The 15,108-nt window shown below is 63.4% G+C and overlaps 6 protein-coding genes across 6 annotated transcripts; 4 read left to right on the top strand and 2 right to left on the bottom strand.

The window, feature by feature from the left end:
* Window positions 1-576: 576 nt before the first annotated feature.
* On the top strand, window positions 577-2,918 carry PLICBS_007427 (uncharacterized protein; the record flags this gene model as incomplete). The annotated part of the gene is made up of 5 exons (XM_018320859.2): window positions 577-738; window positions 857-1,348; window positions 1,406-2,226; window positions 2,286-2,481; window positions 2,538-2,918. 5 exons carry the CDS (start codon window positions 577-579, stop codon window positions 2,916-2,918), a joined length of 2,052 nt encoding a protein of 683 aa, XP_018180756.2.
* Window positions 2,919-3,579: 661 nt separating this feature from the next.
* Window positions 3,580-5,301, top strand: PLICBS_007426 (uncharacterized protein; the record flags this gene model as incomplete). Its single annotated transcript, XM_018320858.2, has 1 exon — window positions 3,580-5,301. One exon carries the CDS (start codon window positions 3,580-3,582, stop codon window positions 5,299-5,301), a length of 1,722 nt encoding a protein of 573 aa, XP_018180755.2.
* A 434-nt stretch (window positions 5,302-5,735) lies between these two features.
* On the bottom strand, window positions 5,736-8,210 carry PLICBS_007425 (uncharacterized protein; the record flags this gene model as incomplete). Its single annotated transcript, XM_018320857.2, has 4 exons — window positions 5,736-5,995; window positions 6,518-7,957; window positions 8,009-8,145; window positions 8,197-8,210. 4 exons carry the CDS (start codon window positions 8,208-8,210, stop codon window positions 5,736-5,738), a joined length of 1,851 nt encoding a protein of 616 aa, XP_018180754.2.
* A 278-nt stretch (window positions 8,211-8,488) lies between these two features.
* PLICBS_007424 (uncharacterized protein) lies at window positions 8,489-10,194 on the top strand (the record flags this gene model as incomplete). The annotated part of the gene is made up of 2 exons (XM_018320856.2): window positions 8,489-8,898; window positions 8,946-10,194. The coding sequence occupies 2 exons, from the start codon at window positions 8,489-8,491 to the stop codon at window positions 10,192-10,194; spliced, it is 1,659 nt and encodes a 552-aa protein (XP_018180753.1).
* Window positions 10,195-10,553: 359 nt separating this feature from the next.
* Window positions 10,554-12,098, top strand: PLICBS_007423 (serine--tRNA ligase, mitochondrial; the record flags this gene model as incomplete). The annotated part of the gene is made up of 1 exon (XM_018320855.2): window positions 10,554-12,098. The coding sequence occupies one exon, from the start codon at window positions 10,554-10,556 to the stop codon at window positions 12,096-12,098; it is 1,545 nt and encodes a 514-aa protein (XP_018180752.2).
* Window positions 12,099-12,408: 310 nt separating this feature from the next.
* On the bottom strand, window positions 12,409-14,517 carry PLICBS_007422 (uncharacterized protein; the record flags this gene model as incomplete). Its single annotated transcript, XM_065601168.1, has 2 exons — window positions 12,409-13,860; window positions 14,191-14,517. The coding sequence occupies 2 exons, from the start codon at window positions 14,515-14,517 to the stop codon at window positions 12,409-12,411; spliced, it is 1,779 nt and encodes a 592-aa protein (XP_065457240.1).
* Window positions 14,518-15,108: the final 591 nt, after the last annotated feature.

Below are 15,108 nucleotides of genomic sequence, written 5' to 3'. Positions count from 1 at the left end.
GCAGGGCGCGGCCGCCTCGACGCTCAAACATCTCTCTCCCATCATCGTCTTCTCCCATCGCCCGACCCTTCCCTGTCCTCTTGCTCCTCTCCCCCGCAACCTCGGCCTCTGGAACTGCCGTAACACTACTCGCCCATCGTTTCGCGACCACCGTGACGTCCATCTCGCATCTCGCATCCCCCAACGCGCATCTTGAACCAGCGCGCTCCGTCTGCGGAGCCTGCCCGACTCCACGAGCGACTTCCTGTAGAAAGCAGTCGCTCCCCAAACACCCCTGCATGGCGTCGACCTGAGCTGCACGAGGCGCTACAAGGTGGTCCCGGGATATTGAGGTTGGTTCTAGACGTGGCGGAGGCTGCCCGGGCCTGGAAAGGCACTGTGGAATAAACCCGAACCGCTTCCAAACAATCTGCCTGCCTATTGTTCATTGTTTTCGCTCCGCGCCTGTCGCTTCCACCTACAAAGCGGCCGGCAGACTGAGACCAGCTCTGTCGAGCACGCCTCTGCTGTTACTCGTGCAGCCTCGGATATCGCACTGTCTGCTTTCTGAACTCGGCGACCCAACCCACCTTGACCATGTCGTCCGACGCGGAGGAGGTGGCGGAAGACTACCGCCATGCTTTGGAGGACCTGTCCTCGAACATGCGGTTCGAGATCAGCAACCTGACTGTGATTGCTCGCGAGAACACGGAGCACGCCCTGGCCATCGCCGAAGTGCTCCAGCAGCACATCCTCAAGGTACGATATTCCCTCGGCCAGCCCTGTTGGCCGCCGGCAAGCCTCTGTCGGTCGCTGTGACTAGATACACGCTGTGCAACGTCGAATCTCCTGACTCGAAATGCTGACATGTGCGCAGGCCGCTCCCAACAAGAAACTCCCCGCCCTGTACGTCCTGGATTCGATCGTCAAAAATGTCGGCACGCCGTACACGCTGTACTTTGGCCGCAACCTCTTCAAGACCTTTATGGAGTCATACGCCGTCGTCGACCACAACATCCGTCGCAAGATGGAAGAGATGCTCAAGACATGGAAAGACCCGGTTCCGGGGTCCATGGACACCCGCCCTGTCTTTTCTCATGAGCTGGTGCGCCCCATCGAGAATGCTCTGATGAAGGCGAGAGCAGCGAGCATGCCTCAACAGGGACCCATCCCCGGGAGACCACGATCCGCACTGCTCCCGAATCGAAACACACCGACACCGCCAGCCATGCGTGGACAGGCACAACCGCCACCAGTACCATACCCTCCTCACCTTCACCAACAGCCGGTCAACGGCGGACGCCCTGGCGAGACTGCGCCGGCTGCCTTTGGTTTCCCCGTGCAGCAACAGCAGCAGCCGCAACAACAGGTAAGCGTCTCGTGTGCTCGCTGTACGTTTCATCGCTAACACGACGCGCCATTCTAGTACCCGCAACACTCAACGCCTCAGCCGGGCATGCCCGCCCAGGCCCTCTATCAGCCTCCGTACCCCGGTGCGTACGCACAGGGGCCTCCGGCTCCGGCCGGGATAAGCGTAGACACGTTGAGCAATGACATCCAAAACCTGATTGTTGCGATGAAGGCCGAGTTCACGCAGAACCCGCATGATGCCGGCGTTCAGAACAGATTAAAAGCGCTGCTGGACCTGCAGGGGGTGATGCAGCGGACGAGTCTTCCCCGGGATCAGCTTGAGCTCATTAAGAACAAAGTAACTGAACTTGCTGCCGTAACATTGAGGCCTGCGTCGGCCCCGGGCTCTACTCAAGGCTCGACCCTCGTACCGCCGATGGCACACGTCGCAGCGCCGCACTCTGCTTCTGTAACCCCAGCACCGGCGGCGGGCAATGGCAACGCGCCGGTGACGTTGGACGGCCTGCTTGGCCACGGTGCTCTGGCAGCTCTCCTGGCGCGGCAGTCGGCCACGCCTCAGAACACGACGCCTAATCCTCCATACGCGAGCCAGGCGATCCGCTCACCGCCGCCGATTCAGGCCGAGCAGGCAAAGCCGTCCGCCCCGGCACAAGCACCGAGCGCATTGTCTCTGCTCGACCAGCTCCGTCAAGCTGGCGTGCTTCCCAACGCGACTCCGCCAAACGCAGCACCGGCTGTGGCACCACCTCCCCCTGCGCCGGCGTCGATACTACCACCAAACATTGCCAACCTGCTGTCTTCGGCCAAGGCTCAAGGGCTGACTGGATTGACGCCGCCCGTTGATCCCGGACTGAGCGCCGCTGCGTTGAAGTCTCAGTGAGTTTCGAGCCCACGATCTTGCCGGACAAGAAGAGTGCTAACATCTTGTGATGTAGATTCCGACCTGATGCTGTTGCCGCCCTCTATGACAAGTTGGGACCGCCTTGCACTCAGTGCGGCAGACGGTTCCGGACCGACGAGGAGGGCAGGAAGAAGAAAATGGCACATATGGACTGGCATTTCCGAGTCCACCAGCGCAGCAACGAGGCCGAGAAGAGGGGCACGCACCGGAGCTGGTACGTGGACAGCCAGGTATGTTACAACTAGGACTTCTACCGGTGGTGAATCTTCTGTCTAACGTGTAATAGGATTGGTTGAAATCTCGAGAAGTCATTGACTCGGATCACGTTGGCACGTCGGACAACTCGACGTCTCAGACAGTCGAGGTTGACAAGGGACCGAAGTACATTCCCGTCCCGGACCCTAGCAGTGGCATTAACACGGTGTGCCCAATCTGCCAGGAGAGGTTCGAGAACAAGTGGCTGGACACGGCGCAGGAGTGGGTGTGGCTCGACGCCGTCCTCGTCGGCAACCGGGCATATCATGCCTCGTGCCACGCCGAAGCGACTAGAGATCGCGAGGGCACGCCGGGCGTGTCGCGTCGGACACCTGAGCCCGTACTGGGCAAGCGCAAGGCGGAGACGAGCATCTCGTCGCCAAAGATCCGGACCATGAAGACGTCTGTTTAGGGATACAGGCTGTGGTGGACTTTAGACTAGGGGACTGCACGGATTGATACCAGGGGCAGGCAGGGAAGGGCTTTACTGGAGGAGCGTCCTCGTCGACAGGGAGTGGCATTGGAGCGGCAGCGGCAGCATTGATGACCAGCATGGACGGCGTTTTGGGGCATTGCCAAGAGCAGAGCAATGGCTGGCAGGAGGTTATATTGACACCGCGTCGAGGTGTTTCGTACATGCAAATACCTAACGGACTTGCAACCGGGTTCTCATTGCGGTGCTCAAGAGTGCCGTTGCCGGTGCTGTTGTGACGGCGAGTGACATGTTGAGCGAATCCACAACAGCCCTTACATACTACGTATACTGCCCCCCATATGGATCAGATGAAAATAGATGGAATGACATGTGTCTTTGTAGCTCTTGTTCGCCCTGGGGCGAGATACCGTTGGGCGTTGACAAACCGGGTCCGAAGCCGACGGCGGCCGCAGCCCCACCCCCACAGCAACAGTCACAGGACAGCGCGTCACGGCACTTAAGCTCTGACGCGTGCCGCTCCCACGTCCCATAATTTATCCCATCAACGCCACGCATTGAACGCTTGCTTCCTCTTGCTGCGCGCACCACCACCCGTCGTTTTGGAGAGTCTACCGGCATCTACGCCCGTCGCCGGACAATGGCGGTCGACTGCCCCATCTGCAACAAGCCCGTCAAGCCGTCCGAGATCAACAGCCACATCGACTCGGGCTGCACGAGCTTCATCATCGGCGTCGACAAGCAGCCCACGCCGCCGCAGTCGCAGCAGCAGAATGGCGTCCCCTCCTCCCACGTGACGCCGTCGTCGCAGAAGCGCAGCGCCTCGAGCTTCTTCTCGACGCCCGCGCCCAAGCGCGTGCTCACAAACGACAAGATGCTGACGACGCCGCTGGTCAACGGGGCCGCGGCCGGCAAGAAGAGGAGCTTCGATGAGGGGCCTGGGGCGGGCACGGCGCTGGATCCGGCGAACGTGATGGAGGTTGAGGAGCCGGCGGCGGCGACGACAAACGGAACGAACGGAATACATGGGAGCCACGATGCGCCACCGGCGCCGCAGCAGCAGACCGAATCTGACGACGGGAGGGTCGTCAAACGGACCAAGACGCAGCGCGCCGCGCCCCTCGCCGAGAGGATGCGTCCGCAGACGCTCGACGAGGTGTGCGGGCAGGAACTCGTGGGCCCCAACGGCGTGCTGCGGTCGCTCATCGAGACGAACCGCGTGCCGTCCATGATCCTCTGGGGCGGGTCGGGGACGGGCAAGACGACGATCGCGCGGTGCATCGCGCAGGTGGTGGGCAGCCGGTTCGTGGAGCTCAACGCGACGAGCACGGGCGTGTCCGAGTGCAAGCGGCTCTTCCAGGAGGCGGCCAACGACATGGCGCTGACGGGGCGCAAGACCATCATCTTCTGCGACGAGATCCACCGCTTCAACAAGGCGCAGCAGGACGTCTTCCTCAAGCCCGTCGAGGCGGGCACCGTGACGCTCATCGGCGCGACGACGGAGAACCCGTCCTTCAAGGTCGCCAACGCGCTGCTCTCGCGCTGCCGCACCTTCACCCTCAAGCCCCTCTCCACGGAAGACGTCGTCGCCATCCTGCAGCGCGCCCGCGCCGCCGAGGAGTCCGTCTACCCGCCCACGCCGCTCCTCGACGACGACATGATAGCCTACCTGGCGCGCTTCAGCGACGGCGACGCCCGCACCGCGCTCAACCTCCTCGAGCTGGCCCTGTCGCTGGCGGCGCGCGAGGGCATCACCAAGGAGGACATCAAGCAGTCGCTCACCAAGACGCTCGTGTACGACCGCGGCGGCGACCAGCACTACGACTCCATCTCGGCCTTCCACAAGTCGGTGCGCGGGGGCGACGCCGACGCCGCCCTCTACTACCTCGCGCGCATGCTCCAGTCGGGCGAGGACCCCCTCTTCGTCGCCCGCCGCATGGTCGTCATCGCCTCCGAGGACGTCGGCCTCGCCGACAACACCCTTCTGCCGCTCGCCACCGCCGCCTACACGGCCGCCCAGCAGATCGGCATGCCCGAGGCGCGCATCCCCCTCGCCCACTGCGCCGTCGCCCTGTGCCTCGCCCCCAAGAGCACCCGCGCCTACCGCGGCCTCAACAACGCCTACGCCGCCCTGCGCGAGCCCGGCGTCGCGGGTCTGCCCGTCCCCCTGCACCTGCGCAACGCGCCCACCCGCCTCATGCGCGACATGGGCTACGGCGCCGAGTACAAGTACCCGCCCAACTACCGCGACGGCCGCGTCCGCCAGGCCTACCTCCCGGACGAGCTGCTCGGCCGCCGCTTCCTCGAGGACAGGGACCTGGGGACCGAGGTCGACCCGGACCTGACCATGGAGGATACGTGAAGAAGCGACAGATGAAGAGTGGAACAGAGGGGGGGGGGCTGACTGTGTATACTACCAAAGGGAGGCGTGTTCCAATGATGGGGCTGCCATCTGCATTTGCATAATGGACTGGCAAATAGTCTACAGGGCGTTGGGATATTGAAGCCGGCATATCACATTGAGCCGTTGCTTGGGAACTGGATATAATAGATGCACCTCATGTCTGCCCCTGATGCCATCGTCATAATTTGACCCCGTGGCGATTTGTGTACCGAAATCAACGGTATACAGTCAAGCGTGAACCCATAGCAAGCGGAACATTCGACTTTGGACAAGTTGTTGAGTATTTATTGACGGAGCAGCCGTACGCTCGTCGTCCCAGGACGATCCTACTCCCTAACGCCGACCAAACCCGCACCCATAAACACATATGCTCGCTACGCCAATGTACATGATCAATCATCGCCGGTAAGGTCAATCAACGACACGTCGCTCCATCTCACCACGCCGGCCTTGACGCCGCGAGCTTCCGGCAGCTTTGACCCGGAACGGATCCTAGCAGCCCTCTCCGTCTCATCCACTTCACTTTCGTTGGACCAGTAAAGCGTAGCACTGCGCTCTAGGGACTTCTTCTTCCTTGACGGGCTCGGCGGCGGGCCCTGCTCCTCGGCAGGGCTGGGTGTTTCGCCCCTTGACCGCCGCTTGCTCGGAGAGACTGGTTGTCGGGATATCAGCGTCGAGAGCGGTGCCAGGTCCAGCTCAGAAGAATCCCCGAGCTCTTCCAGTTCAGGTACGGCTTCAGACGCACGCACAGGAGTGGCGGGCCTTGGGAGTGCTGGAGCCGGGCTGCTAAACGTCTGGCTCGACGATGGCTGCGAGCTTTTCGTCGCAAACATATCCATCGATAGCTGCGTGTACCTCGAATCCTCAGACCTCTTGGACAAGGCTGCCTTCCTGGTGGGTTCTCTATCCTTTCTAGGGCTCCGGCTGTGGTCTACCCTCTGAGAAGCACTGCCCAGGGTACGAGCCGCGCGCATCGGGCTATAGTCTTTGCTATGTTTGGGATCTGGCACCCTCTGGGACCGCGGCCGAGGGGATGGAGATGGCGGCAGGGGAGATGGCGGGACGGCAGGGCTCGAAGAGATGAGAATCGTCTCTGGCCCAGATGTGGATAAAGTAGGTGCCCTAGGCGTCTTTGGTGAGCCAGGGTCTTTGGGGCTCCTCGATGAGTGCTTACTCTTGGCCGGGGGAGGAGACCGAAGAAGAGGCGGGACCTTGAGCCTTGGTTTCTGCGATGCCTTTGCGCCAGGTTCGAGCTCGGCCGGTCGGCCAGTCTCGTCGTGCACCGGTTTCGGTTTCGTCACGCGTACAAATCCATCGAGCGCCCCCCGAGGCATGCCGGTGCTCTTCTTGGGCTTGGGGGCCGATGCCGTTTTCTTCGCTGGCGACTTCCGAGGAGCTTTGGCAGCCGCGGCCTCCTCCCAAGACCGGACCGTGTCGGGGATAAATCTCCGTGCCACGCTTTCCAGAACCCACGTCAAGTCTGGCTTGGTGACGTCGAATACTTTGGGCGCTCTGACGCTGTCGACAGCACCGGAAGGGTCATTATCCGCGCCGAAGTCGTCGTCGCTGTTCAGGGCCAGGCCGTCTCGTCCGGACGCCACAACCTCGTCAACCTCCTTTGACAAGTCGATCGGGACGACCTCTTCGGGAACATACGCGAGCCGCAGTTCTGGCGTAGCGTCGGTGGTAAAGTGTTGCCGCCGCCCGGATATTCGCTTCACCCAGCCGTGCGGACTTGTCGCGCCTTCGGACAAGTTGTGAACGAGGAGGGCCTGCCCTAGCACTCGAATAAACTTGACTGCGCCAATCTTGTAGTCCCAGTCAAACGTCTCGCGCGTAAACTCGCGGAGGGCTTCGAGCTGTATCGTCTGCTTCCTCTCAAGTTTCTGGCGTACAGCATCCAGCGTGGATTGTGGTGACACGACTGGATGAGTGTAATACCGCAGGACCTCAATGTTTGGAAAGTCTTCGGGAATGATTAGCGCGCGGTGTTTCGTCCTGAAGTGGCCTTGCTCGTTTGTTCTGAGCTGGTGCGTCAACGACTCCCTCCAGGCTTTGATGCCGCTGGCGTCGGATGCTTTGAGTCTGCAGATGGACTTGCCGAAGCCTGCCTTGGCAGCCTCATAAGCCACCTTGACGCCGCAGCCCGGTATGCCGTCCGGCAGGTAGTCGCCACCGCTCATCAGAGCGATGAGGACCATGCCTTCACGGTCGAGACCAACTTCCGCAATCTTGGGGTCGTGTACGTCGTAGAGGGATACATGGGTCGGCGTCTTTGAGGTTTTGCCTTCGGACGACCAGTTCCGAAGAGTCTTTGTGCATCCAAACATGATTGTGTCCACATCCTCGCTCAAGACGGCGTCCACGATGCCGTGCTTTTGGAGCAGGGCGCACTCTGCCTCTGCCTCGCCTGGGGCGTCATGGACTGCAAAGCCAAAGAGTCGGATAAGTTGTTTGGCTTGCGCGGTCGCGACGCCGTCGCCTCGACCCGACCGCTTGTTTCGCTTGAACACGGGCTTATTCGGGCCGTCGAAGACGAAGATGGGCTGGACGGGTGTCCCCAGCAGGCGGACGAGGCGGTAAAAAAGGGTTCGAATCGCAGGGTTTGTCCCGCCTGGAGAGCGTGAGTCAATGATCAAAGGGACAGGGGGTTCGAGGCGCATACCTCGGGCGGCCTGCGTCTGGAACTGCCATATTGCAATGTCTATGGCGATGCGAAACGGTCTGTTTTGGTGCTCGAAGGTGTCGGCAGCAAGCTTGGAAAGCGACACCCGCGTTCCCGGGCCCAGCTCGCGGTAAATCCTGAAAGGTCAGCATCCATCAGAATAGCTTGCCAGGGTTTGGATTGCATACCCCTTGATACCCATGACGCGGGCGCAGCGCCGAGGTGCGGTGCGCTGCGTGAAGTTGAAGCGTCAGAGTTGACGTCGCGGCGGGCGCCGTCGCTAGAGCGACCATGGGCTTCACTGGGTGTCGGTGCGTAATTAGGCGGCAGACCCAACCAAGCAGTGGGCCTCGACGCGCTAACCGCATCAGAGCCCCTAATTAACACGTCCCTACACGTCTCCCAGCATCGCCAACTGTTCATCCACGGCCACCTCGCCATCAACTCACCCTCGCACGCTCAAACAAAGGCGCGGCGGCCATGTCTTCTGGTGCGGGCCATGCGCTGGCCCACAGGAGCGTGGCCAGCATTCGTGCGGTGCCGCCGCAGGGCCAGTCGCCGTCCACGCCTCATACGCCCCCGAGGGTCATCTCCTCGACGTACAGCTCGCCGTCCACCATCAGAGCCGACGATGACTTTGTCCTCATCGAAATCGGCTCGCGCTTTGCGCGCATAGGCTTTGCGGGGGACTCGCTACCAAAGGCCACCTTGTCGTGCGGCCCCGAGCAGGGACGCCGCGCCGGAGACTTCAGGGCGTGGCAGCAGCCCGCAGCACCCTCCACAGATGCATGGAGTGACGATTATGAGATATGGCGCTATGACTTGAGAGGCCTCGACTTGGGCCTGTTTCACGACAAGCTGGACCGCCTGCTTAGGGACGCATTCACAAGGTCGGTGGAAGTGGTCATGTCTACAAGTCCCCAACTCACGCATTCAGATATCTCCTCATCGACTCGCGCCCTAGGAGAATGGGACTCGTCTTGGATCCTGAAGTGCCGGTACCTCTGCTCTCAGCCGTCTTGGACACTCTTTTCAACAACTTCCAGGCCCCCATCATCTCCCTCATGTCATCCCCGACAATGTCCGCCGTGGCAGCCGGCGTTCGCTCTGCCCTGGTCGTGGACATGGGCTGGCAAGAGACGGTCGTCACCAGCGTCTATGAGTACAGGGAGGTGAGGACCACGCGGACTGTCAGGGGAGGCAGGCTCCTCCTTGATAGGCTGTACAAGCTGCTGCACCAGATGCTAAAAGGGGAAGAATATGACGGAAAGGGGCCGCGAGTACTGAGCTTCGAAGAGTGCGAGGACATTCTCTGTCGCCTCATCTGGTGCCGGGCTTCTGGCTTCAAATCGCCCCAGCGTCAGTCGACGCAGCTAGACACGGTGGAAGAGCAGGACGAGTCCGAGGCGGAGTCGAATCGAGCGACAGGTGAAGCCGAGATCCCGCTGCGGTCTACAAACCCACCGATTACGCTACAGGTGCCGTTTGACAAGCTAGCCGATATCTGTGACGACACATTCTTCGAAGCATCTGCGTCTGCGTCGACGTTTGACGACCACGAGCTGCCACTGCACTTGCTTGTGCACCACCACCTCGTACAGCTGCCCATGGACGTCAGAGCCGTTTGCATGTCACGAATCATGTTCACAGGAGGCTGCTCAAATATCCTGGGCATAAAAGAGAGAGTCATGGACGAGGTGACCAGCATCACAGATAAGCGCGGATGGACACCGGTTTCTGGCAAAGGGTTCGAGCAGCTGCGCCACAACCAAAAGCTTCGACGCACAAGCGTGCAGAGATTCAGCATGTCGTCGGCGGCGACATCCGAGCCCGACAGCGAGGACCTTGACGGCCGGTCGGAGGCGACGTCGGCAGAACCCTCCGGGGACATTGAAGCGAAAATTGCGCGGAACCGGCCAGTCCCTCGGCAGCTGCAGGGACAGATCAGGGCGCTGCACACGCTTGGGCCGTGGGCAGGCGCAAGCCTCATGTGCCAGCTCAAGATACCGGCCATGGCCACGATAGACCGTGAGCTGTGGTTGCAGCAGGGGGCCGCTGGCGCGAGCCGACCCAGCGAGGTTGATGCCAAGGCGCAGCAGAGGCAAAGCATGGGCGCCGGAGGACTGATCCGAGGCAGCGGAGGCCATCACACGAACTGGACGCTGGGCGTTTGGGGCGCGTATTGAGTCGCGCGGGCAGCGCTGGTGGTGAGGATGCTTGGGACGAGGTGGAGGAGGGCTGGTAGCACAGCAGCCACTCCGCCATTGCACACTCTATGTAGACGCGCCTTACGACGTCAGATGCCGAGAGCTCTCATGCGCCCCAAAACAATATTCAACAATATATACAGCCGTGCTGCAGCTAAACATGCGAGACGTTGGCGACGATGCCCTGATCGGGCGACTTCGGGTAATTGCATGATCCGCGCCGCCCAGCACCGCAAAAGGTCAATTGAGCCCAACGCCGGAGCTCCAACTCACTCCACATCTCAACCTCCAACCTCCAAACACGCCATGAGCGGCTCACGCGGAGCTCAACCACCACCATGAACAGGGCTTTTACGTGCCTCCGCTGCCGGGCGCCGCGACCCCGGGTGCGGGCCGCCGCCGCGCGCGGCTTCGCAGACAACGGCAAGCGCCCGTCAATGGCGCCCAAACCCATCATCGACATCAAGCACATACGACAGAACCCGGAGCTGTACGAGCTCACCTGCCTGGAGCGTAATTACCCGCGCCAGGCCGAGAACCCGGCGCGCATCCTGCAGCTGCACTCGCGATGGCAGGAGCTCCAGCGCCAAGGCCGCTCCCTGCGCGAGCGGTCCAACCTGCTGCGCAAGTTCCTGGCGAACCCGGCGACGAGCAGCGGCGACGAGGACGTGGCGGACCTGCGGGCCATGACACGCGAGCAGGTGCAGGAGGAGGCGCGGCGGCTCAAGGGCGAGCTGTCGGGCATCGAGCAGGGCGAGGCGGCCGCCGTGGGCGAGATGGAGGCGCTGGCGCTCGAGATGCCCAACCTAACGAGCGACGACACGCCGCGGGGCCACGAGCCCGTCGTGCTCAGCTACATCAACGAGCAGCCGCGGTTCGACGAGGACGCGTCCGAGGAGGCGGTCTGGCGCTCGCACTTGCACATCGGCTCCGAGCTGGGCATCCTCGACTTTGCCGGCGCGGCCGCGTCGTCGGGCTGGGGCTGGTACTATCTTCTGGGCGAGGCGGCGCAGCTCGAGCAGGCGCTGGTGCAGTATGCGCTTGCCGTCGCGACGCGGCACGGGTGGACGCAGGTGGCGCCGCCGAGCATCGTCTACAGCCACATCGGCGCGGCGTGCGGGTTCCAGCCGCGGGACCAGAACGGCGAGCAGCAGGTCTATGCCATCGCGCGGTCGCAGGCCGACGCCGACAGGGGCGTGCCGGAGCTGTGCCTGGCGGGCACGTCGGAGATTCCGCTCGCGGGCATGCGCGCCAACTCCACCATCGACGCCGAGGACCTGCCGATGCGGCACGTGGCCGTGTCGCGCTGCTACCGCGCCGAGGCCGGGGCGCGCGGCGCCGACACCAAGGGCCTGTACCGGGTGCACGAGTTCACCAAGGTCGAAATGTTCGCATGGACGGCGCCGGACGAGGGCGAGGCGCAGGACGTGTACGAGGAGATGCTCGACATCCAGACGGAGATTCTCTCGTCGCTGGGGCTCTACTGCCGGGTGCTGTCGATGCCGGCGACGGACCTGGGCGCGTCGGCCAGCCGCAAGGTGGACATGGAGGCCTACTTCCCGAGCCGGCGGCAGCACGGGCTGGGCGACGGCTGGGGCGAGGTGACGTCGGCGAGCATGTGCGGCGACTACCAGACGCGGCGGCTGGCGACGCGGACGCGGCTGGACGGGCGCATGACGTTTCCCTTTACGGCCAACGGCACGGCGCTGGCGGTGCCGCGCGTGCTGGCCGCGCTGCTCGAGAACGGCTGGGACGAGGAGACGGCCACGGTGGCGGTGCCCGAGTGCCTGCGCCCGTGGATGGACGGCAAGGAGCGCATCGGCGGGCGGAGGAGGGGGACGAGGGCCGCCGCGAAGAAGCCTGGTGAGCATCAGGGGGAATGAAGAAGCAAAGGGGACCTGTTTCTGCCTCGACGAGCTTGTTCCCGCTGTGTCCTGATTCTTGTATGACGAAGAAGCCTCGCTGTATCATTCATCATCATCTCACTGCCTGCCATAGCCGCATTGTAGCATCCTACTAATACGCAACGAGCAAACCCAGTCTCTGAGCTGCCAGATGTGTCTTTATCAAGAGGTTTGTCAAGTGTGTATACCAGCTGTACCTGTGTAATGCATACCATCACGATCTCTAAAACCATCGCCCATCTCCATCACCACCATCCTCATTCCCTGTCCTCTGCCATCACCACCGCCCTCACGCCGGCGGCGCCCACGCCTCCCTCAGCGCCTCGCCCGGCCTCCCGATCCTCACCCGCGCATCCCCCTTCCACCGGTAATACCCCGACATCGTCTTCACCGCGCCCCCCCAGCCCAGCCGCCCGCCCCTCCTCCACGTCCTCTGCGCGGCCTCCCCCCCGCGTTGCACCAGGTACCGGGCCGCGGGCCGCACCACCCTACCTTCACCTCCGCCGCCGCCGGTACCCCCTCCCCCTCCCTCAAACGCCACAGCCTCAGCCTGGTAATAGCGTCGCACGCCGTGACCGGCTCCGTGTTCGTCTTCGTCGTCGCCTTCGTAGTCGTCACGGCCCTGCTGCTGCGCCTTGCCGCCCTCCGCGTCGGGCGGAAGTTCCAGCCACCACACCTCGAGCGAGCGCAGCTGGTCCGCGTAAATCACCAGCAGGGCGGCCGCCGACGCCGCTAGGCTGGCCACCCAAAAGACCCAGAAGTTGGTCCCCTCGGGCCCGTAGTCGCCCTCGATGGAGAGCACGCCCGCGACGACGGTCACGGGGAGGAGTAAGCCGCCGAGGTAGGCGATGCGGTCGAGGCTGCGCTCGTCGAAGAGCTCCGGGTCGCAGGCGGGTGGTGGTAGTGGTGCTGGTGGTTGCTTGTCCGCGGTTTGGTGACGCCTTTGCAAGGGCGGCGCGAGTATCCCTCCTGCGGCGGCGGCGATGGTTGATGACGGCGGCGAGGAGACGGGCGGCGATATCTGAGCGAGGTGCACGCGCGCCTGCGCCCGCTGCAGCAGGTCCCCCCACGCCGACGGGCTCGCCGCGTCGAGGACCCGGCCGCCCTGCCGCGCGAGGTGCCGCGCCTCGTCGAGGTTCTGCTCCAGCGCGGCCATGGCCGCCCAGAGGGCCGACGGTGAGGGGGAAGGCAACGCGGCCCCAGACAACGACGATGGCGTCGACGACGACGATGTAGCTCCCGAGTTGTGTCGTAGCCGTCGCCGGCCCACGAGCCACGCCGCCCACCGCTCGTAGACGAGCTCCCCGACGAGTTCCTCAACCGACACGTCTCCAGCGCTGCCAGCGCTGCCGCCCATCAGCTCGAGCGCATCCCACAACTCCTCATCGAACGACAACGCGCCGCCAGTTGTTGCCGCTCCGGCCCACGGTGGTCGGGGTGAGGCCTCCCGTCTCCGCCTCTTGCTGCCGGTCCCGTCTCCTGTCCGCGGGCCAGCCGAGGTAGGAGGCATCATGGCAGCGGTGGACGCGGGGGGACTCGTCCCCGTGGCGCCGTATCGCCCTCCGCTCGGCTGCTTCCCCAGCCGGCTGCCCGTCGTTGCGGCATCCTGGTGGCGGAGCTTGGGCGCCGGACGCGCGGGCGGCGGTCCCGGTACCGGTCCGGTGAGGTTGCCCGGCGGGACGGCGACGGCGGGCGACGGGCTCGTGTAGGCGGCGCGGTCGTCGATGAATAGGATTGGGATCTGCGATGAAAGCCACAGCGAGGCGCGACACACGGCAACCCCTTGCCCCCCGTCTCGCCGCCCCCGTCCCGATGCCGTTGAGGTGACGATCGACTCGGGATACGCCCAGCACCACCACCGCACGCGCCGGGACCTCGCCCTCGGCCTCCACGCCGCGCCCTCCACATGCGCCGCCACGAACCCGTCGTCCACGCCCGCAATGCCCCTCAGCACGCCCGCCACCTCCGCGTCGAGCACCTCTCCGCGCCCTCTTTCACCTGTCGCTGCTGCTGCTGCTCCTCCCTCCGTCGTTGTCGCCGCTCCCCCCGCCGCCGCCGGAGCTCGAATCACCAACATCCGGCCCGACCCCGGAGCCCCGCCGCCGCCGCCGCCGCCGCCGCCGCCGTCCCGCCCAGCCAGCAACTCCGTCCGCAGGTCCTCCACGCCGCACAGCGCATGCCGGCGCGGCCGCGTGTGCATCGGCCCGGAGGTCCACTCGAGCACGTAGCCGATGGAGCTCTGCGGGGGTTGTTGCGGCGGCGCGTGTGCGTCCGCGATTGCGTTTGAGCGCGGGCGTGCATATGTCGGCGTCATCGATGCCGTCGTCGCTATCGTCGCCGTTGGGGGATACTCGTCGCGCCGCAGCGGGGAGACGCCGCGCTTGTGTCGCAAGGCCATGGCTCGTCTGTAGGTATGTCGCGCGTATGGTTCATTCGCCTCGCTGTGTGTGGGAAGCTGCGCGAGCGAAAAGGGAAAGGGGACGCAGTTCGGACACTTGGGAGAAATATCATGGCTCCGCGCAGTCCACTTCACGGCCATGGCTCACCAGACGTGTCATGCGCCTTCCCCAAGGCGCCGGGCGTAGCATTTCTCTGTTCGAGAATCGCAATGTAAGCCTCAAGGGTGCATGGCCAGCTACCGGCGTGGCGGCTGCGAGGTCAGATGTCGCGCCGCCATCATGTGAGGCCGACCCCAGATGACCGGCCCCCGCAGCCAGGAGATACCACCCCTCCTTCGACTCTCCCCAACATCTCCTCACAGAATGGTCAAGGTGGGAATCCACCGTCAAAGAGCAAAGCATATCGTATTCGCAACAAGTATCCTTGCTCTATTGTAGTTCCGACGTAATCTCTCATGGACTGGTGACAGACAGTTTACATCAAACTTGCTCTTTCCCTCCGACCCGTAAACGCCAAACCAGATGTGACGCCGCTTTTGCGTGAACGAACATGAGCCATACCGGACAAACACGGCGTTTCCGTACAACGT

The sequence above is a fragment of the Purpureocillium lilacinum genome (genome assembly GCF_023168085.1).
Source record: "Purpureocillium lilacinum CBS 284.36 DNA, scaffold_5, whole genome shotgun sequence".
Lineage (NCBI taxonomy): Eukaryota > Fungi > Ascomycota > Sordariomycetes > Hypocreales > Ophiocordycipitaceae > Purpureocillium > Purpureocillium lilacinum.
This window is presented reverse-complemented; position numbering and strand designations above follow the sequence as displayed.